The sequence below is a fragment of the Puma concolor genome, chromosome A3, assembly GCF_028749965.1.
Source record: "Puma concolor isolate L17-30 chromosome A3, mPumCon1.1.hap2, whole genome shotgun sequence".
Classification (NCBI taxonomy): Eukaryota; Metazoa; Chordata; class Mammalia; order Carnivora; family Felidae; genus Puma; species Puma concolor.
The window spans coordinates 111,528,392-111,550,833 of record NC_141669.1 but is presented as its reverse complement, the minus strand read 5'-3'; the positions used below and the strand labels follow the sequence as shown (position 1 = coordinate 111,550,833).

The following is a 22,442-nucleotide window of genomic DNA, read 5'->3' as shown; positions in this document are numbered from 1 at the left end:
TAAACCGTTAGCACATATTTTGTATGTTTTACATATTCTATACTGTATTCTCATAATAAACTAGAGAGAAAAGAAAATGGCATTAAGAAAATTGTAAGGAAGAGAAAATACATTTGTACTGTACTGTATTTATCCAGAAGAGTCTGTATATGAATGGGCCCATGCAGCTCAAACCCGTGTGGTTCAAGGGTCAGCTATAGATGTCCTAGTGAGGATCAGAAGTTAATTGGAGTGATATTAAGTAATGTAATGGCACTGAGGTTTTGGTACCTTGGAGATGAAGTGTGTCCAGTAAGAGCTGGCTAAGAAGGGACCAGGCAGCTCAGAAGGCAGCCCTGCCTCTACCACACATCATATCCCGGATGCCTCACCTCTCCCATTTGTCTCTCCAGGAGAAATGTGCCCAGTACTGGCCCTCGGATGGAGTAGTGTCCTATGGAGACATCACAGTAGAGCTGAAGAAGGAGGAGGAATGTGAGAGCTACACCGTCCGAGACCTCCTAGTCACCAACACCAGGGTAAGGTGGCCGGTGGGTGCGCCTCCTCCCACGGGGAGAGCCACGGTGCCCTGCATCTCTGATCCCCCTTCTTCCAAAGGAGAACAAGAGCCGGCAGATCCGGCAGTTCCACTTCCATGGCTGGCCCGAAGTGGGCATCCCCAGCGACGGAAAGGGCATGATCAGCATCATCGCAGCCGTGCAGAAGCAGCAGCAGCAGTCAGGGAACCACCCCATCACTGTGCACTGCAGGTACCACTCTCCCCAGCCCTCTCAGGGGCAGAGAAAGTGACAAGAGGCAGGCAGGGAAGGCGACCGTGAGCATCCCGGTGAGCATGTGGCAGTCAAGTTTGACGACCAGCACGGGGCCAGATGATAAGAGCGTCTTGGTGTTTGAACTTCGCATTAAGTGCTAGGGAATCGGTGACATTAAGATATTGGGCAGGAGGAGGATTTGAGACCATGATGGGATACAGGAGAGCAACAGGGGAGACTGACAGTGGAGAGACCAGTTGGACAATGTGGGGGTGAGGGTCTGGCCTCCTTAAGAAACAGAGGAAAAGAGGGGCACCTGGGTGGCTCAGTCAGTTAAGCATCCGACTTCAGCTCGGGTCATGATCTCACGGTCTGTAAGTTCGAGCCCCATGTCGGGCTCTATGCTGACAACTCAGAGCCTGGAGCCTGCTTCGGATTCTGTGTCTCCCTCTCTCTCTGCCCCTCCCCTGCTCATGCTCTGTCTCTCTCTGTCTCAAAAATAAATAAAAACATTAAAAAAAATTTTTTTTAATAAAAAAAAGGAAACACAGGAAAAGAGAAAGGGCAACGATTTTCAAACAGTTTGAAGAAAAATAAACAAAACTAAAAACATACTTGTGAAAGAGGAGTCCAGGGTGTAGGATATATCCCAAGTGTGAAACGGGATTACTGATAGTAGTTGGTGTCACTGACAGAAGATGGTAAGGGGACTCATTTGAGGCGGGGGTGGTGAAGGTGAATTGTTTGGGGCATGTTTGATTGCATTTTATTTAAAAAAAAAAATGTACCATGAGTTTGTATTGCTTTTATAATTAGGAAGAAAAAAAAACTCTTAAAAGAGAATGAAAACTAGAGTATAAATCCCTGCCAATTAGTTTTAAAAATAGAAAAATGAGCAAAGGAACTCCTAGGAATGTATCCAGTGAATGTGCTTCAGGAAGGTTGTAAATTATCTAAACATTAATAGGGGACTGATTCCATAAGCTCTGATGTATCCCATGCTACAGAGCTGCAAAGATTAATGAGGAGTCTGCTTATATACTGGGTATGGGTTGATCCTCTAGACTTATTGTTTTGTGAGCAAGGCAAATGAGAGATAGGGAAAGAACGTAGTTTTCTGTTGGGCGGCACCTGGCTGATTCCGTGGGTAGAGCATGAGACTCTTGACCTCAGGGTCCTGAGTTCGAGCACTACGTGGGGTGTAGAGATCACTTAAAAATATCTTAAGGAAGGGGATACCTAGGCAGCTCAGGCAGATAAGCATAGCTCAGGTCATGATCTCAAGATCATGAGAACGAGCCCTGAGTCCCTTGGGATTCTCTCTGTCCCTGTCTCTCTGCCCCTCCCCCATTCACATTCTCTCTCACTCTGTGTCTTTGCCCCTCCTGCCCTTGCATTTGCATGTGCACACACTCTCTCAAAATAAACTTTAAAAAAAAAAGTAAAAATAAAGGGGTGCCTGGGTGGCTGAGTTGGTTAAGGATCCAACTATTGATTTTGTGTCAGGTCATGATCTCATGCATCGTGAGTTTGAGCCCCACATCAGGCTCTGCACTAACACTGTGGAGCCTGGTTGGGATTCTGTCTCTCCCTCTCTCTTTGCCCCTCTCCCACTTGTTCTCTCTCTCTCAAAATAAGGAAGGAAGGAGGGGAGGGAGGGAGGAAGGAAGGAAGGAGAAAGGGAAGAAAGGAAAGAAAGAAAGAGGTAAAGGAAAGGGAGAGGAAAAGAGGAAGAAAGAAAAGAGAAGAAAGGAAAAGAAAAAAGCGAAGAAAAGAAAGAAATCTTAAGGAAGAAGTGGCCAAGTGCAGCAGCTACTACAGACGGATGGTAAACATGAAAAGATGCTAAACTTTACTAGTAATATTCTGAGAAATGAGGATGAAAATAGTGCAGCGTGGCTTTTTATCCATTGGATTGGCAAAATTAAAAGGATTCCTTGGTGGGGTGCCTGGCTGGCTCGGTTGGTGGAACATGCAGCTCTTGATCCTCAGGGTTGTGCGTTTGAGCCCCATGTTGGGTTTTGAGATTACTTTAAAAATTAAATTAGAAAATAATAAATAAAAATGTTAAGGAAAAAGGATTTCTTGGCCTGCCCAGATAAACACTTCTTTCCCTACACTTTTTTCTCTCCCTTGGTCACCCTCTCTTGGCAAACTCCAAATTCTCTAGCTACCCTGCGTCTGCACCGTGCAGCTGAGTGTGGCTGAAGAAAAGCACTGGGTTACAGGCCTCATTTTATGATCCTGACCGCTGGTCTCATGGTGGGCCCTTAGTGCTGCCTTGCTGTCCTTCCGCACCTTCCACTCTTCTAGACCAGGGCTGGACCTACTAGGACCCACTGCCATATCTGGCCTGCCACCTAGTTTTATATGGGTCTGCAAGCTAAGAACTATTTTTACATTTTTAAATGTTTTTTTGGTTTTTTGGTTTTTTTGTTTTTAAATCAAAAGAAGACTAGAGGCGCCTGGGTGGCTCAGTCAGTTAAGCATTTGACTTCGACTCAGGTCATGATCTCACAGTCCGTAAGTTCAAGCCCCAACTTCAGCTGAAGCTCGAGCCCCACTTGGGGCTCTACAGTCCTTCTCCCTCTCTCTCTGCCCCTCGTTCATTCGTGCTCTGTCTCTCTCAAAAACAAATGAATAAATTTTTTAAAGATTTTTTTACTCAAAAGAAGACTATTTTATGACCTGAAGATTGCTTGAAATTCAGATTTCAGTGCCCCCATATAAGGTTTTATTGGAACACAGCTATGCCCATTTGTTTCTGTACTGGCTGCTCTGGTGCTCCAGCAAAAGAGTTGAGACCATACGTGGTGCTCTCCTCACCTCACACTGCTGCTCAGCACATAAGAAGTCAGAGTTGCGCTGTTACATCTTGATTTTGTCTTTTCTCAGCAAAACCTATGATGTATTCTATCTGGCCCTTGATAGAAAAGCTTGCCAGACTTTGTCCTGTATGACTATTTCACACCTCCTCTCAAACCTAAAACCACCACTGCCTCTTCTGTCCTCACGCTTAAGAGAGGACGGTGATTTCTGTTTGACAAAGAAAAGAGAAGCAATCCGAACTCCCACAGGCTCCCACCACCACAGCTGCCAATCCACCTGCCGTGGTGCTGTGGACCCTGCATCCCTCCTGTCCAGTGGATGAGTTGTCTGAGCTCTCTCTGTAGCCCATTACATTAACCATCTATTGCTAATCTCCGCACCTTAAAACAACACACATTTAGCTTACAGTCTCTGTGGTCAGGAGTCTGAGCACATCTTAGGCGAGTCCTGCGCTTCAGGGTCTCACAAGACTGCAGGCAAGGTTTTGGCTGGGGCTGCGGTCCCATCTGATGCTCGATTGGGAAGGATCCATTTCTGAGCTCACCTGGTTGTTAGTAGCATTCAGTTCCTATAGGCAGCTGTACTGAGGGCCTCTGTTGTTTGAAATTCCATGCCACATGGACCTTCCCAGTGTGGCGGCTGGCTTCTTCTAAACCAGCAAAAGAGAGAGTGTCTCCTTGCAAAACAGGCATTATGATCCCGCGTAACATCATATGCGTGTAGTTAAATACATCCCATCACGCTTGCTGTAAATCTGTTGGTTAGAAGCACAGCACATGTCCTGCCCACACCCAAGGGGAGGAGATCACACGAGGGCATGAACAACAGAAGATATCGTAGGGGATCGTGGGGGCCATGGTGAGGCCTGTCTGCCACACACACCCTCCACTTGGATATCAGTTCCATCCGCTTTTGTCTCCTCAGGACTTGACTTCAGTATCCTACATCATCAGGTTTTCCTCTGAATAACTGTCTGGATAACTACCACCTTCATATAGATGTGCTATAATTTCTCCCATCTTAATATTTTAAAAACTCTTACCTCAGGGCACCTGGGTGGCTCATTCGGTTGAGCGACCGACTTCAGCTCAGGTCATGATCTCACGGTTTGTGAGTTCGAGCCCTGCGTCGGGCTTTGTGCTGACAGCCTAGAGCCTGGAACCTGCTTCTGATTCTATGTCTCCCTCTCTCTCTGCCCCTCCCCCACTCATGCTCTGTCTTTCTCTGTCTCAGAAATAAATAAACATTAAAAAAAATTTTTAAAAGAAACAAAACTCTTACCTCTAATTTCCTTCCAGGTAGCCCTCTGTTTCTGTTTTCCTTAATAGTAAAGCTTCTCAAAAGATTTGTCCAGACTAACGCCCCAGGTCCTCTCTCCTCATTCTCTCTCTCTGTCCCATTCCAGTTAACCCCTTTCCTCCCACATTCCATTGCAGCTGCCCCAGTGGGGGCTACCTGTGACATCCACGTTGCTGAGTCCAGAGATCATTCTGTCTCGTTACCCTTGACCTTCATCAGCATCAAACACAGTTGACCACTCACTTCTCTGTGGAATGCTTTCAGCAACACTTCTCTCCTGGTTTGTGTCCTCATTGACTGGTTCCTCCTCATCCATGGTCCAGGGCCTTGTCCTTGGACCTCTTGTGAGCCTATCTTGTCACCTGGCTTTCATCCCAACTCCCACATGTCATTATCACTGGTTCACCCTCTCCCCTAAACTCCAGATTTATATGTCTAGTTACCTACTCAACATTTCCACTTGGGCATCTTCAGTTTAAAGGGTTCAGATAAGAACTTCTGGTCTTTCTTTCTAAGCCTTCTATTTGCACAGCCTTCCCCCAAGTCAGTAAGTGGCATCTCTGTCCCCCAGCTAACTCCTATGAGAAGCTTTGGAGCCATACTGTTCTCCTTATTTCCTCACCCATGCACATCTCATGTTCGACCTTGCTCTACATGGAAAGCAGTTTCAGAATCAAGTATTTCTCACTCCCTCCAGCAGCACCTCTCTAAGCCACCACCCCTTCTTCCCAGTACTTATACTGGCCTCGCTGATTTCCCTGTCCCGCCTTCCTACCTGTTCTCAACACAGCAGCCTGAGAGACACTTTTAAAACTTCAGTCAGGCCACATCACTTAGAATCCCAACATGATCTGAGGGCTCTCACCTCGCCCCGACCACGCTCCTTCCTTCTGTCCGTCCGTCCATCCATCAGATCCAGCTACACAGCTTCCACACCTGGACATCCTGCCTTGTGCCTAAGATACTCCTCTCCCAGACAGCTACTGGGCCTTGGCCCTCGCCTTCTTCCGGTCTCTGCTCATGTGACCTCCTACTAGAGAACCTTCCCCAACCACCCTGCCTAGAACTCCTGTTCCTCTTTTTCCTTCCCACACTGCATATCATATTGTCTGGGGATACTGCTCCCCTCCACAGCCCCTGCCACACAGCAGGCACTCAGGAAAGGTCTGCTGAAGCAACTGATGACATTGAACAGGGCAGATAATATCATGGTCAGAGCCTGGATTCCTGGGACTTAGGAAGCAAATGAGAGACACGGAAAAGAATCAACACACACACCCCAGCGTAGAGGGGCAGGGTTTCTCAGGAGAGGAAAGACAAGACTAGAATCCCAACATGAGTGAGCAGCGGGTCAGGGCAACTCAGGCACATTTGCAGGTAGACAGTGAAGGCTCAGTGCTGGGTAGGAGGGGGGTATGTGAGGTTCTTCGCTGTCCTGTGGGCAAGTCCCTCAGCAGGCAAAGTGGGCCGTGCAGGAAGGACAGCTGGGGTGCCACTTCCTCCTCAGAGCAGACTGAGCATGTGGCTTACTTGGAGAGGAGCAAATGGGCCTCCTGCCCCAACCCACCCCAGCAGCTCCATTAGATGACAGCCCTTCCCAGGAGCTGTCGCCATTACCCTCGGCCTTTATGTGCTCGTTGCCGCTGTCTTCACCTTATCAGCACAGTGGGCTGTAACAGATGTGGTAAGTGCATCTGCTCTATTACAGCGCAGGGGCAGGACGGACGGGGACCTTCTGTGCCCTAAGCACAGTCCTGGAACGGGTGAAAGCAGAGGGGATTTTGGACGTCTTCCAGACCGTCAAGAGCCTGCGGCTACAGAGGCCACACATGGTCCAGACACTGGTATGCTGCCCACACCACCGCCCCATCTAGAGCCCTTCTTTGTCGGGGCCATCTCAGGGGGAGGCTTTTCCAAGCAGCCCCTCCTCCCCCAAGGTGCCCCATACAAAATGAGCCTTGCGGGCATTGAGAGCAGAGGGGCACAGCCCTGCCACCAGTAAGAGAACCAAGCGGACTCTGTGAAGGCTAGAGGGGGTGGCTGGGTGCCCCACGGGGCTCCATGGGTCCTGGCGTGGGAAGTCTCAGGAGTGCTTCCTTTCTTTGGTTCAGGCTCCTGACCGTCTCGGTGACCAGTAATCACCGAGTATGGGGATAAGCATCCAAAAGGGTCCCTGAACCTCCGAGAGACATGTCTGAAGGGGAAAGAAAAATACATTTTAAGAGTTTGGGGAGTTGGTGAGGCTTTGAGAGCCAGGGCGCCTGCAGCTTGGCTACCATGGTGAGGTGTGGGCCCCACAGAGCCGTCTCCCTGCTTGCGTGGTTTGCCAGCCCGGCACACTCACGTCTGACCACTGTAGGCCTAGGACGACATCTTCCTCTCAGCTCACCTCCATCCAGAGGAAATTAGCTGTACTCCACCCAGAAGGAGAGTACAGGCAGGTCAGGGCTCAGGTGCAAGTCTAAGAACGTTCATTTCCTCTCGGTTTTCCATTTTTTGTAAAATAGGTTTGTCAGGAACTGCAGGTACCTTGTTCTTGTCAGTAACCCTGGCTTTTCCCTCCTTGTGCTCTCCAGGAACAGTATGAGTTCTGCTACAAGGTGGTGCAGGAATATATTGACGCATTTTCAGACTATGCCAACTTCAAGTAAGAGGCGATGAGACCCGGTGGACAGGAAAATTGCCTTTAATATTTTGTAATATTCTGTTTTGTTAATATACCCAAAATTGTGTATATATCTTATAACTGTTTTAGAAATTGGTACATAGGCCTCTATTACCTATTAGGTGGAGATTTTATATGTAAATGTGTTAGCACTGATAGTCCTTTTTCCAATGTTTTATTGGGGAATTAAATAGTGTGATGTTTGGATTGATATCGTGAAATCCTCTGCCTGGAAATTGGGCTGTATTATTCTTTGATTTAGACATCTTTTCCTGAAGAAGAAACACAAAACTCATTCCAGGTAGCTCAGTGTCAACTAAGAAAATAAGCACAAAGTTCTCAGAGCTCTTGAGGAAACTGGTTGTCCTGGTGCCTACCCCCACCCCCCCTGTTCTGTAAATAATCCCTCCCCTCTCTACCCCCTCCCCCACCACTCACAACCCACTGTGGGGAGTAAGGGGACCAGAGCGGTATCTCTGGCACCACACTAGGGATTATCAGGTAATAAAAGCTTTGACTCCCTAAGGAAGCGTCTCCCTTTGTCTGGGGTGGGGCAGCTGTACCAGGGCCAGGGCTCTCCCAGGCCACTCCTGGCCCTGCTCTCAGTGTGCTGTCTCAGCTGGTCTCAGAAGCCGTAGTCTTCTCGACGACTCCTTTCGGACCCGCGCAGCCTCTCCAGCTCTTAGCTAGTTGCCAGGACCCATGTCTCATTCTCAGCACGTCTTTGGTGCGGTGATCCCAGCCAGCCTCACTCCCTGGGAACATGGTCAGGGTCCCCACTGTTTGCCTAGCGTGGGGCATGGAAGAGAGAGGAGGTAGCTGGCTAAGTAATGCCAATCTGGATTGTGCTACAAAACTCTGGATTGTGTTGCTTTGTCCAGGATAAGCCTTTATATCCACACTTACTGGGTTAAATAGCTTTCGTTTAATTTAACAAAATTTCACTTCATTTCATATTTGGACTTTTTTATAAGAAGTGCCTCAGACCCAGAGGCCAGGGTGATGGGAGTCTTCGATCCCAACTTGGTATCAAGCCTGACGTATTACACAAAAGCGTCTAACTTTTGTGTCTTAAATAAGATGGGTGTTTCATTTATTTCTCATGTAACGGTGTGCCCAGTCCAGAGACCTAGTGTCCTCCCATCTTGTGGTTCCAGTGTCCCTTTAGGATGTTATTCGTGTCCTTGTGGCTGAAGCTGGATCACTGTCTTCTCCCATGGAGAAGCAGAAAGAAGATGGAGAGTAAGCAACCTCATTTCTAAGGACATGAAGCTTCCTACAGCCTTCTTTCCATTTGCACTGATACCCCATTGGCTAAAACTTAGTCCTAGGCTGTACCATAGGACAATAGAATTGCTAGGAAACGTAGTCTTTGGTTGGCACAGCTGGGAGGGTGGGTCTCTTCGTTGCCTCTCATCCTCATGAGCAGCTCCTGATGGGAACAGGAGCGTAAACTGGTTACCACAGCTGTGACAGCCTCAGTGCGAGGCTGAGAGAGTCTTGTGGCCTGTGGGGCCTTTTTCAAGAAGCAGGCATAGGCCCTGGGCTACTCAGGCTGTCAGGAGTGAGAAGTGGCACTCCATTCTGGGCCGTGGAGGCACACTCAGGTCATTGCTGGTGTGCTTTTTGGCGGAGATGGGACTTGAGCTACCCAAGGGATGCTGGGAATTTGGATGAGCAAAAGGAGGCAAAGTCATACAGAGCCACATTACAGAAGGCCTCAGAGCCCAGGTGAACAGATGGGTTGGCTCCAAGATGGAAGCCAAGTTCACCACATATTCAGGATATCCTCAGGAGGCAGGGGCACCATGACAGACAACCTCTGGAAGTTTCTGTGAGGTGAGTATGTGTCAGAAGTACTCGGTCCTTCTGTAAGAACTAAGGAACTCCAAGGGGCAATAAATTAAAAACTCAGTGGTTTTCAAAGAAGCATAAGTAAGTTAAGCGAAGACAGAATATGAAGGATTTCTGAGGAGAGGTGCCATGTTTGGGAAGGAGACCCTGATTTTTTTGCAGGCTACCTCCTGGCAGATGGAGAAGAGCAGGCTGGGGTCAACAAGCTACATAGCCAACTTATAGGAGAGCCCTTCTCATGCCTGTGCTGCCTCGCTACCCCCCACCAGGCTGCCTACCTCCTGTTGCTCGGGCTGGCATTGAGCAGCTTACACACCAGTGCTTACAAGGGTTTTTACAGAAGGACTGAGTATCTCTACCAACTCACCAGTGTGGGCTGGCAGCTTTCTGCTGGAGTCCACGCTGATTTGCTTGGTGGCTACGCCAGTATTTTAAATACCACTGGTTGCTTAACAGACATCTTCAAGCAGGCCTTGCATGGTTGCAAGAGACATAAACCCAACGGGAACTAGTCGAGGCTAAAGGGAAGTGTATCAGGCACAGTCGTTTGAGAATGGCAAGGGTGATTGCTTCATCCATTGCCCATCTCCCAGCTAGTTAGCTATGCCCCAGGGAGCGTGAGCCAGTGCAGATTTCTCAGAAGGGGGAGGGCGAGGCATCCAGTGCCCACCGTGCTCAGACCTCACTTCATCAAGTCAGCACCCTCCTGGGCGTTCAGTTCCCTTCAACACCCCTCTGACCACCACCAAATGTACAAGTCTTTGATTTAAAAAAAAGGGGGGGGGGTGCCTGAGTGGCTCAGTCAGTTAAGCGTCTGACTTCAGCTCAGGTCATGATCTCCTGGTTCGTGGGCCCAAGCACCTACATCAGGCTCCATACTGACAGCAGAGCCTGATTTGGATCCTCTATTCCCCTCTCGCTGCCCCTCCCTGACTTGCGCACTCTCTCTCCCTCTCTCAAAAATAAACAAACATTTAAAACATTTTAAAAACAAACACCACTTCCCCCAGGCCTAAAGTCTTCTGCCTTTATGATAGACTCACTCTCACCTCTTCCATAGTTCATCCCCACAGATTCCTTTCTTTCCAATTCCCGGGGATCCACTCTCTGTCCACTAGTTCCTGCCTTCTGACTTTATCCTCACTCTGGAGCCACTGCCCCTCCTTTCTCCTTCTTCAGAGACTGGCCATTCCTGTGGTCTGTAGGTTATGCCTCCTTAGCTCTTCTCCAACCCTGAGCTCCAGGTTGGCTTCCTGCCACGTGGCTGCACGTGGTGACCCACGGCACCTGTCTCACACTCCCAATGCCCAGGGGTTCACCCTGTCTCTCCAGAGTCTTCGGTCCCTTCCTCCAACCTTCCAGCATTCTCTGCGCCTCCCTCCCTCCACCCCTAGCCCACAGATCCAGACCCGCCAGCAGTTCCTGTGTTGACTCTTCTCCATTTTGTTCCTTATATTGGAGCACCGCTGCTGCCCTGTGTGCGGACTCCAGCTAACTCTGTCATCCTTCATCCAGACCATCTGCTCAGGGCTTTGTGCCCCTCTGTGCTCCAGCAGCACCCGAGCACACTGCTCTATGCCTCTGCTTTCCCAGCCAGCTACAAGCAGTTCCCAGACTGGAATGAAGTCCTATCCTCAGGACCGAGCATTAGTTGCTCAGTGGTGAACACATGGCTTTCTGTGTCCTGCTGAGAGGGATATGAGGATCAATTCCAGAGTCTACAGTCTGGAAGAGGACAGCAAACGTTCCTGAAAAGCTATGTATGTGGCCAGAAAGAAAGGAACAAGAGCATCCTTTGGGAAGCTTAGTTCTGGTTTGGATGTTTTAGGAAAAACCACAAACAAACTACAGAAAAAATAAAGGCACCCCATTCCTCTTTTAAAATAAACACAAGGGACTTTGAATAAAACATTCTGTAAACCCAAACCAGAACTAAGCTAGTTTACTGAACTCAAAGGAATCATTTTCACTAAACCATAAAACAAATGTTTTTCCTAAAAATTACTTGGTTAACCAACACATATAGGAACAAAGTATTTTCCAAAACAATTTCACTGAACATACAATCCACACATTGTTTGGAAATTGATGTGTGCCTTCCTGCAAGGGAAGCTGAAGTCCAGGCGCCCATGAATAACTGGTGCCTGTTGTGCCATCCCCTCCCCCTTCTTTGCTTCCGGATTTGATGCACCTGCTCTCCTAATGACTGGCCACCACGCCACCAAGCCTGACCCTGGCCCTTGCATTTGCTGTTCAGCCCAAATGTGGAAATTGCCTATTAACCCTGTAAACAGGCCTCTGCCCGCTGCCCCCGCTCCAGGCGAATAGCTGGTGGAAAACTAATAGCTGGTCCGTGGTGGAAAGTTGAGCTGATGCAGAATGAGAGGCAGGGGCATGTTTCAAGTGTCTAGGTGAGCTGTGCCAAACTCCACGAATAGTCTTGGGTTGAGCACAGGATGGGGAAGGCTTGGAACCTTGAGAGGCAAGATTATTCCTACCCCCTGCTCATAGGCCCACAGATGCTGCACTGCCCCCTTAGCTGAGCCTCCTCTCTTGGGCCTGCAGGGAGGAGAGAGAAGCCCCACCCAAAACTACCTCCATCTAGAGCGACCCAGCCCTGGTGCTCAGGTGTGTGGATGAGGTTCATTCCATCCACCCCCTTTTACAGTTGAGCAAACAAGCCCTTAGGTCCCCATGGCCTCCCCCAGACCTCTCCACAGGTTGCTGGCTCCCCACTCAGGCTGCCAACTGCGTGGGACACGGGTCCCCAGCCATTGCCGCCTCCGGGCCACAATTTCCTTTTCGGGTCAGGGAAGACTGAGGGCTTTGTCGGCCTAAGGGCAGGAGCCTGAGGATGCAGCCCCGGAAGTGGGAGGAGGATTCTTAAGGGCGTGGCCGGGATGGAGCAGTCCTACCACCTCAGATCCCTGGGAAGACAGGGAGCGGGAGCAATCTGTCTGGTGACCCCAGGGCCAGTGGCTAGGAACATGCACTGGGAAGGGAAGAGTGTTGGGTGGCAGGCTACTCCCCCTCCCTTCATGGAGCCGTCACTGGAGTCTGGACCAGGAGCAGGGGGAGGAGTCACCATAAATCCCAGAGCTGGCTGTCTGGGGGTCCCACTGTCACCTGCAGGAGCCACCTCAAGGAGCCACCTCGTCCACAGCTTTCCCTCCGTGAGTGAAGAGGCTGCTTTCCCCCAAGGGCTGGGACTCCTGGATGGCAGTCTGTCCTGGGTGTATGGCACTCTGTTCCTCTTCTCCCTCCCAAGTCCCTCTTACCCATGAATCACGTCCCAAAAAGAACCCTTTCCCTTTCTCTCCCCAACACTGTTTCTATGCCTGCTGCCTCTAGTGTGGGAGGGACGAGGGGTAAAAGCACTTGCCCCTGTCATCGCCACACATCCATTCCACATCCCCAACTGCCATGGAAGAGAGATGGCAACCCACAGAGAAAAGGCAGGGTGCTGTGCACCAGGTGCCCCCAGTGCCCCTACACTGCTGCCTGTCTCTAGGAGGGCTCCCCTGACCCGAGTCTCTGTTACTTTTTCCAACCTTCTACTTCTGGAATCCCTGACGGGAGGAGGGGTAGGCCTGACTGACCAGGAAGGGCCCTCAGCTGGCAAGGCTGGAATCCTCTATGCCCTGGGGGGGGGGGGGGGGGTGTCTGGGGAAAGCTAGCTGCCAGGAGCCTCTGGGGTCCAGATCCCTGGACTTCTGGGATGAGGAGCAGTAGCAGAAGAGGGAAGGGCATTAGGAACCACTAAAGCTGCCCCTGAAGCGCCAGCTGTCCAAGGGGACCCTGGAAGAAAAGGAAGGAGGTGTGGATGGAAGTATCCGGCTTCTTGAGTGCTGTCCACTATCCGTGGGAGCAGCCCTGTCATGGCCGGCTGCAGGCTAGGCCTTCTGCTACTGCTGCTGCTGACTGCCCACCCTGGACGCTCGAAGGCTCAGCACTGGTCCCAGGGCTGGTACCCCAGAGGAAAGCGGGCTTCCAGCTCAGCCCAGCACCCACAGCATGTCCCAAGGCTCCCAGGTAGGTTAAGGGTCTCCCCAGCCTGAGTGGGAGGAAGAAGGTGCTGGGTGGAGCTCCTTCACCTACCGTGAGCCTGGGATGGGGTAGTGGGCAGGCCTTTGCTCCCTTCTGAGGAAGGGTCCTGGGCACTGCAGCAAGCAGACCAGACAAGGCTGCCCATAACCTCCCAAGCGATGCCCTGGCTCCCCTTAGAACAGTGTGTCCTGGGAGGCCAGAACCACAGGCTGGTGGTCCCTCTACAGGAAGCAGCGCCTGGTGCAGACACTGCTGGTAAGTACAGAGAGAGGCCCAGGCATTGGCCACCAGGGGCCATTATGGCCAAGGACTTGGGCTATGTGGACAGAAGAGGGGGTAATAAGAAAACACAGAGACGCCCCCTGCCAAAGCACCCTCAGGCACACAGCCAGATGCCATCTGCTATTCTTCCTATTTCCCAGAATTCTTGGAACAATTTATGATAAGATACTTATGTTAAAGTAAAAGATTAGAAGTCATTAGTGGAGTAGGAGGAGACAATTGTGCTTAAAACCTCCATAAGTAAGACCATAGCTGTAGCGGGATCCTCTAGGCTTCTTTCTCATCATCAGGAGAACCCAGTGTGTCTCCCAGTGGGAAGAGATGAGGAGTGTGAACTCACACTAATAGAAGGGGCCCCAGAACCAGGTGGTCACTGCACTAGCAATGACTTGGTGATTGCAGAAGACCGAGTGCAGAGATGGATTACTACTATTTTGCAAATTTATTTTAAAGTGCACCAGGAGGGCGCTAACTGAAGGAGAAAGTGGTAAATTCCCATAAGGCAAAAACTTATCACCGAGTTTAAGTCGGTGTGAGCTCAGGCTTTTACATACCAGGTTAAGGGTGGGCAACACCCAAGGAGCTACAGAGCGCCCACGCTGGGTCCTCTAGCAGCCAAGGCGCGTCCGCCAGAAGGCCACGTCCAGCTCCGCGGGGACAGGTCTGGAGGAGAGGGGGCGGGCAAGGTCGCAGCTGGGCTGCCAGGGCATCTGCTAAAAAGCCCGCTTCCTCCCCGCGCAGACCGAACCTAGAGCGCCGCGCCCTGCAGCCCTCCAATAACGATGTGAACTCCCTGAAGCTACTGCCTCGAGTTCTCTCAGTCGTCCCCTCCCTTGCCCACCCGCGCTGAGACCCTACCCCGCGCGGGGGCTGGAGGGACGCGGGCCGGGCCCGCCGGCGGGAGGGACACGGGGCGGGTCATGGCAGGCCTCGCAGGAAGGTCGAAGCCAGAGCCAGCGGGCCGGGGGGTGGACGCAGACGTGGAAGGGTAGATGCAGATGTTGGCAGGTGCGCTCCCCTCGACCCGGCTCCAGGAGATGGGAGGCGGAGCCCGCGGACTACGAGTCCCGTGGTGCCCCGCGCCCGCTTCCAGGCCCCGTGATGCCCTGCGGCGCGCCGGACGCGGGGCATCCTGGGCCATGCTGCGCGCGCTGAGGGTCCTGGGGGCGAGACCCCCGTGCGGGCCTTGGGCCCCGCTGCTGCAGCCGGTTCGCGGCCGCAAGACCCGCCATGACCCGCCGGCCAAGTCCAAGCTCGGGCGCGTGACAACCCCGCCTGCGGTGGATCCTGTAGAGTTCTTCGTGCTGACGGAGCGTTACCGACAGTACCGCCAGACGGTGCGCGCCCTCAGGTGTGTACGACTTAAGGGGAGGCGGGCGTCGGCGCCGTGGGCGGTGTGTCCGGGCGGGCGTAGAGGGTGCCGACTTTGGCGCGTCTCTGCCCAGGCTTGAGTTCGTGTCCGAGGTGCGGAAGAAGATGCACGAGGCCCGGGCCGGGGTCCTGGCAGAGCGCAAGGCTCTGCAGGAAGCCACTGAGCACCGCGACCTGATGGCCTGGAACCAGGCGGAGAACCAGCGGCTGCACGAGCTGCGGTGAGTGGGCCGGGAGGCGGGGCGGGCCGCTGGCTGGCGCGGGGGAGATCCAGTCGCACTGAGTCTCTGCCTGTTGCCCTCCACCCCAGGTTAGCGAGGCTGCGGCAGGAAGCGCGGGAGCAGGAGCAGCGGCAGGTGGAGGAGAAGGCCCGGCGGGCCCGAGAGGCACAAGCCTGGGTGCAGCTCAAGGAGCAGGAAGCGTTGCAGCTGCAGGTGAGCCGTGTCTCCAGGGGCTGGGGCTAGAGGCCAGGAACTCCGCCTGGGCCGCACTCGGAGTCCTGGGCGCCGCGAAATGGGGCACTGGCTGCGTGCAAAGAGAGAGCGAACAGCCTTGAGTCTTGAGAGTTAGCAAGTAGGTGAGGATTTGGGAAAGATGGCGTGCGAGGAGAGTGCCTGGCAGGCGCAGAAGTAAGAGTTGACATTGGAAAGTGTTCAAGTACTTGGGTGATGGTAAGCCTGCATCTGGGAGGGACCCCCGGTTCCACAAGGAATTCGTATTTTGCCTTACAGGTGATAAAGTCGTTGAAGTTATGTTCTAGGCTAGGATATCAGGTATGAGGCTTAAAAGCAGACCAGTTAGGAGTGATCCAGCAACAAAGGACGGGGTCTGAATTAAAGTAACAGAAGGAGAAGGACAAGTTTGAGAGAGATTAAGAAGGACATTGAGGCAACATTGAGGAACTGATTCCACCTAGCAGGTCCAGAGGTTGTCACAACTGGTGCGATTTCTTATCTGAGAAAGACGAACGTGGTAAGGCTGCCTGATATTTTTCCACTGGAAGGTCCGCAGGATCGTAGCTGTAGTGGGATCCTCCTCTACAGAGGTCCTAGGCTCCAAGCATCCATCCAAAGAGAGCTGGAGCCTCTCCCTTAGTGTGCAAAAGGTCAGCAGGCAGCAGGCATGTGCTGGAGACTTCCATTCAGCTGGCCTTCTCTCTCACAATAGGAGGAGGCAAAAAATTTCATCACCCGAGAGAACCTGGAGGCACGGGTGGAAGAAGCATTGGACTCCCCGAAGAACTACAACTGGGCCATCACCAGAGAGGGCCTGGTGGTCAGGCCACAGCACAAGGGCTCTTAAGGGCCCAGTAAGGACAATGCCTACCCAGGGACCATGTGTGTATGGGGTAGGAGGGTTGGGCCTGATCTGGAATAAACCAGTTGATGTTTCTTACGAAGAAGGAAGCTCAACATATTCTGGTGTGGCCCTCACATTCTGGCCTCTGCACCCACCACTTGGTCAGAAACTCCCATACACAATGCCCTGTTCTACACCCATGTACAACTCTGCAAAGCACCAGACCTTAGAGGTTTCCATCTCACAGAAGCAGAATGGATCATAGTCCCCTCAGGCAGCCAGGTCGTCTACTAAGTGTCATCAAAGACTGGTTGGGAAATTACAGTCCTTGGGCCCAACTTGGCCCGCTGCCTATTTTTGTAAATAAATTTTATTGGATCACGGCTACACTTGTTCACTGACTACTTTCACACTACAGTGGCAGAAATGGGTAGTTGCCACAGCGACATTTGACTTGCAAAGTCTAAAATATTTTATACATGGGTTTTTACAGAAGAAATTTGTCAGCTCCTGATCTAGAGCGTTAGGACTCCAACCAGATTATCAAGTATCACCCAGTACCTGAGAAACAAGCTAACCACTAGCCAAAGACCTGCTTCTGCCTGACCCTGAGATTTGGCGGCTAGGGTCTGGTGTGCCCAAGACACAAGACAAGGAGGAGACCCCATTTCTTCTGGTGGCTCTGGCACTGCCAGCATCCTTGGACCATGCCCCAGATTGGTACTGGTTGACCTTTACAAGGTCAATATGGCTTATCAAGCACTTGGACCAAACCCTACAGGTACCAGAAATACTTGTAATTGAAGTTCACAAGGTGGAATAAGTGAACATACAGATTTATGGCCCCTATTCAGACACAAGTCCTCATGTTTCTCGGAGCCAGAGCTGGTGCCCCTTTGTCACCGTTCACCTGAACTTGCCCAGTTACCACCAGAGGAAAATGAACAGAATCCTAGTTTCTTTCCCCAGCTCCCATGTTGCTGAGACGATCTGGAAACACCTAAGACGTGAAAACCTTTTAGGGAATATGAGCCACCCCTCAACATTTAGGCGAGGAAGCAGGTATAGAGGTATAAGCAGAGGGCCAGTGGTTATATCGCCTTGTACCCAGCTCCCATCAGGGCCTTGCACCCCTGTCGGCAATGGCCTCCCTTCTCAGGCTGATTAGTGTTTTCCCTGGCAATGAGCCCAGGCACAGGACAGTGCAGTTCTTGATTTCAGGTGCTCAGTGTAACTTCTGAGGTGAGAGCTGATGGGTGCACACTGTGGGCCATGGGTTGACAACTGTGCCCATAGCCTTGGGCTTTGTTGTGGTCCCCTGCAGTGGAAACCTGTCACATGGGACCTGGCCTGTGTCAGGAAATCCGGTTTCCTTCTTGCTAAGTCCCTGCCCTTCTGCACCAGGATCCAGACACAAGCGATCTGTCTTCACCAGAGAAGAGTGTATCACACTTGAAGCTCTGTCTTTGGGCTGCTTATTTCCCTTGGGCTGCAGCTGTCCTTTAGGGTCCTGCATGGGGCTGTAATTCCTTAACATTCACTGCTGATGCCAGTATGTCATGCAGAAGCACCTGTAAACCAAGCTTCGGTGTTTTTATTTTTCACCCATCTTCCTGGTATAGGCACCAATAGGCAGCTTACTGGTACCTTCAGGTTAAATCAAGCCCAATCCCATCTGTACCTATATCTAATGGATCATAGAGTGTCATTAGGTGCATAGGGAAGTTATCGTATCCTGCCTGGTCCAGACTGCAGTTATGTGGTGTCCCTCGGAAGAATGCCTAATCTCTAATAGAACCCTGATAGTTAACCTGATGGCCTCAAAGACACCAGGGGCTCTTCTGAGTTTTACCTCAAGTTCCAAATATGCCATGGGTCTGCTATACACTATGTGAGCCTGGATCTCCTAGAAAATCTTCTCTTGCTCAATGCCCCACCTGAACATAGTAGGTTTGAGGGCTATCCAGTAAATGCATTTGGGTAACAATACCCAAACGTAAGTGCTTTCGCCAAGATTTGAAGAGGCCTGCCTCCCTATCATGCTCTGTGCACAATGGGGCAGTGAGGGTAGTTTGAGGGGCAAGTGCAATTTGTGTTTCACTTGGCTGGGGGTGGGGGGTGGCAGTAAGTATGCCAACCCCCCCCCCCCGGGAACTTTGCTGGGTGGCCAGTTTTTCCCTAGGATTTATCTCCCCAAGCAAGCATCAATGTTTTACACCTGGATTACTGCCCCTTCCAGTTCTCCGAGATAAGCAACATGACATCAGTGAAGTGGACCATCAAGATGTCCTGGGGTGGGTGGTCAAGGTCTTGAGGATTAGGTTGAGCAAATTTTCGGACTTATTGGGGTGCCTGACTCAGTAGAATGTGCAACTCTTGATCTCTTGATCTTGGGGTTGTAAATTCAAGCTCCGCGGTGGGTGTAGAGATTGCTTAAAAAGAAAATCTTAAAAAAGCCCACAAAACTGCAGAGTTACTCACATCTTGGGCTGGGTGGCAGTGGTATACTGCCGCCAGGTAAAGGCAAATTGCTTGTGGTAGTCCAAGTGGGCAGGAAAAGCCCAAGTGGGTAGTCCAAGTGGGCACGGATGGGCACCGGGTGCTGCCTTAATCTCTTCTATCAAGGAGACCACACTAGACCTGAGCAAGCTTAAGGTCATTCCCCAGATTTTTCCAGTATACTCCAAATTTTCTGTGTGGAATATAGTTACAGGTATCCAATATTCCCTGAAATCTTTGGGAGGTTCCCTCCGGAACTTAACCCTGTGGTGGTTTTCCTGACAAGTGCAGAGGTGAGAGGGCTCCCTGGGAAATAAGCCCTGCAGACTGCTGAAATAAGGCAATTCTGGATTCCAGCAGGAAGAGTCAAACTTGCAACTCCCTTGCCTTCCCAGGAAGGAAGTCAAAAGCGATATTTACAACCCCAAATCCGGAGACCAGCGTTTCTCTTGGTCGCTTCGATGAATATTTCCTCACTGCAAGTAAGTGTATAATCCATAAAAGTGAACATCCATGTCAAGAAACAGAACATGGGGTCCAATTCATAGTTCTGCTTCCAAGGCCTCAGTAAAGTGACAAGGTCAGAGCTGTATAGGCCCCACCCTCACCAGTACTCCACAGTGGCGCTGTGGGTCACAGAGCCAATAATCACCCACAAATGCTTTGGCATTTCCCGTTGCTGAGGGTAAAAACACAGGTAAGGGATTGAAAGTCTCTGGGAAGTTGTGTTCTCTTTCACACTCTTATTTTTTCTTTTCATTGCTGGCCCCTGGGGGAAAGAGATGGTCCAGGAGTGGGATTTTGTGCCTACGGATTCCATAGCCACTGTGATGTCCTACGGGTGGGTGGTCAAGGTCTTGTGAGTTTGAGACACAAACGAAATTTGACATGTGGATGTCAGTCATGGCTACCGCACCCTTGCCCATCTTGCCAGACCCCAAGCCCACAGGGGCTGGTGCTGGCGGACCTGCTGCTGTTGCTGTTGAAGTCCAGTCTCGTGCAGGAAAGCAGGAGCCACTTGTGGCTGCAAGAGGTGACCCAGATGCTGAGGGGAAATGTGGATTCACCCTTCCTCTGGCCACAAGAACAAACCTTGCCAGAGACTTTTAGGTTATTGTCCTAACGGAGGCCAGCTGTCAAGGAAGTGTGGGCATATGGTGTGCAGACCTCCAGCCGCCTGTGGAACTGAGGATCGTGGATGAACAACTTTGCGGCACTGTTTGTCACAACTTACAGTATGTAGAGCGAGCTCTGCAGAATTGTACTGCAGGGACTTTTTCTTTCAATCTTTAAAAAGATTTTTAGATTTACTTTGAGAGAGCGCATGAGTGAGAGAGAAGCAGAGAGACGGGGGGGGCACAGAGGATCCAAAGCAGGCTGTATGCTGACAGCAGAGAGGCTGACACGGGGCTCGAACCCACAAACCATGAGATCATGACCTTAGCTGAAATGGGCCACTCAGCCAACTGAGCCACCCAAGCGCCCCTGCAGGGACTTTTTAAAAATAAGGTGAAATGGGGTCACCTGCGTGGCTCGGTCAGTTGAGCGTCCAGCTCTTGATTTTGGTTCGGGTCATGATCTCTTCTTGGTCATGAGATCAAGCCCCGCGTGGGGCTCTGTGCTGGGTGTGGAGCCTGCTTGGTTGTCTCTCTCTCCCTTTCTCTCTGCCCCTCCCCCCCTTCTGTCTCTTTCTCTTAAAATAAATAAATAAACATTTTTAAAAATGACTTTAAGGGGCACCTTGGGTGGCTCAGCTGGTTGAGTGTCTGACCTCATGTTGCAGGTTGTGATTTCATGTTTCACGAGTTCAAGCCCCTCATCTGGCCCACCACTGTCGACGTGTACCCGGCTTGGGATCCTCTGTTCCCCTCTCTCTGCCCCTCCCCCACTCACGCTTTGTCCTTCTCAAAAGTAAAATAACTATTTTTAAAAATAATCACTTAAAAAAATAAAATTTTTAAAAAGTGAAATGAACTTGGAGACAGTAATATATTTTGACAATTAGGGATTTATACTTTCTGAAATTCTGTAAAGTTATTAATAATTATATCACTTGCTTGGTTGTTTGTTTTGTTTTGTTTTTTTTCCTTTTAATTTGAGAGAGTGAGCTCAAGCAGGGGGCAAAGGGAAAGAGAGAGAATCTTAAGCAGGCTCCTTGCTCAGCACGGAGCCCAACAAGGAGCTCAATCCCACGACCCTGGAATCATGACCTGAGCTGAAGTTAAGAGTCAGATGCTCAACCAACTAAGCTATTCAGGTACCCCATACGTCACTCCCTTGTTCTTTGGTTTGGTTTTGTTTTGTTTTAAGTTTATTAATTTTAAGAGAGAGAGAGAAAGCACAAGTCAGGGAAGGGAAGAGAAGAGGGAGAAAGAGAGTCCCAAGCAGGCTTTGCCAGCACAGAGCTGGATGCCGGATCCGAACCCACAAACCCCAAGATCATGACCTGAGCCCAAGTTGGACCCTAACCCGACTGAGCCACTCAGGTGCCCCACCCACTTGGTTTCCAATCTGAAAACATTCTGACACTTGTAATTTTTGTCCAAAACAAATGTAGCTCAATTCCAACTTCTAATAATGTATAAACTGTATTTGTCAAGAGGGATTTTGTGTAAAATACCTCCAAATTAATGTTTGGCAAAAATCATCATTAAAATGTGTATTTTTGAAAACAGCTGTCTATACCCCTTTTACCATCATTCGTCGGGACTGTCACTTCCTTGTGTGAGACATGTGTTTTTTTTCCCTCTGAATATTTTGTTGCTCCCTGTAACATTCAAAGCCTAAGAGAAAATTTTCAGTAACAAATTTCCAGTATTTCAGTTCCTGACCCGGTGAAATTTAAATCTGTGTTTGATTTTGGATGATCGTTGCATGTATACTAACTGCTGTTAAGGTGCAACTGATCTGGGGGTGACTTGAGCTGATTTGAGTCACACCTCTTAGCTACCTGGACCCTCCTGTGAGTTTATAATGAAAATAAAATCAGATCTGGTAAAAGAAAAAAAAAAATTCTCCAAGAAATAGGAGATGGTTTGCCTGATTGCCCCCCTCACTGCTTCAATCCAGAAATCCATATGAATAAATCAAGGCTGCAAGTGGTTACAGGCCTGGTGCAATCTGCCTGGGCTTGAATCCCAGATCCTTCAAGTATCGTTGGGAACATCTCTTAGTCTCTGTGGGTCTGTTTCCTCAAAAGTAAAACAGGAACAATACTGGTATCTACCCATCAGATTGTTGTGGCAATTGAATGAGACATTCACGTGAAGCTAAGTTCAGTGCCTGGAACACAGTAAGTGCTCAGTACACGTTGAATGCTATTTTTTCTTTAATTTGAGTATAGTTGACACACAAAGTCACATTAGTTTCAGGTGGACGATACAGCGATTCAACAACTCTGTACATCATGCTGTGCTCACCACAACTGTACCTACCATCTGTCCCCATACAAGGCTACTGCAGTATCATTGACTGTATTCCCTATGCTGTACCCTTCATCCTCGTGATGTGTCCATTCAATAACTGGAAGCTTGTACCTCCCACTC

At 50.4% G+C, this 22,442-nt stretch overlaps 2 protein-coding genes and 1 pseudogene across 7 annotated transcripts in view; all 3 read left to right on the top strand.

Moving 5' to 3' along the window:
* The window catches only part of PTPRA (protein tyrosine phosphatase receptor type A), a 162,840-nt gene extending 155,084 nt beyond the window's left edge, over positions 1–7,756 (top strand). For all 5 annotated transcript variants that reach the window (XM_086701828.1, XM_086701827.1, XM_086701826.1 and 2 more), the window contains 4 exons: positions 393–518; positions 598–749; positions 6,589–6,724; positions 7,457–7,756. In XM_086701828.1, the coding sequence (XP_086557954.1) occupies positions 393–518; positions 598–749; positions 6,589–6,724; positions 7,457–7,531 (489 nt within the window). In that variant the 3' untranslated portion in view covers positions 7,532–7,756. The remainder of the gene's footprint in view (positions 1–392; positions 519–597; positions 750–6,588; positions 6,725–7,456) is intronic.
* Positions 7,757–8,221: 465 nt separating this feature from the next.
* On the top strand, positions 8,222–14,720 carry GNRH2P (gonadotropin releasing hormone 2 pseudogene; annotated as a pseudogene).
* A 109-nt stretch (positions 14,721–14,829) lies between these two features.
* On the top strand, positions 14,830–16,779 carry MRPS26 (mitochondrial ribosomal protein S26). Of its 2 annotated transcripts, none has more exons than XM_086701831.1 (4): positions 14,830–15,079; positions 15,174–15,320; positions 15,410–15,540; positions 16,273–16,779. In XM_086701831.1, exons 1-4 carry the CDS (start codon positions 14,868–14,870, stop codon positions 16,410–16,412), a joined length of 630 nt encoding a protein of 209 aa, XP_086557957.1. In that variant the 5' UTR covers positions 14,830–14,867; the 3' UTR covers positions 16,413–16,779. The 2 variants fall into 2 exon arrangements, with proteins under 2 accessions (XP_086557957.1, XP_025788011.1); XM_025932226.2 differs by having other exon boundaries at positions 14,831–15,079; positions 15,410–15,533; positions 16,267–16,779.
* The last annotated feature ends 5,663 nt before the right edge of the window (positions 16,780–22,442 follow it).

What these genes read in the sequence shown, in the direction of transcription:
- MRPS26 (XM_086701831.1), top strand. Translation starts at nt 14,868, where the DNA reads ATGCTGCGCGCGCTGAGGGTCCTGGGGGCGAGACCCCCGTGCGGGCCT. An exon ending in CAGACGGTGCGCGCCCTCAG is followed by an intron (nt 15,080 to 15,173) that starts GTGTGTACGACT and finishes GTCTCTGCCCAG; the next exon opens with GCTTGAGTTCGTGTCCGAGG. An exon ending in CAGCGGCTGCACGAGCTGCG is followed by an intron (nt 15,321 to 15,409) that starts GTGAGTGGGCCG and finishes CCTCCACCCCAG; the next exon opens with GTTAGCGAGGCTGCGGCAGG.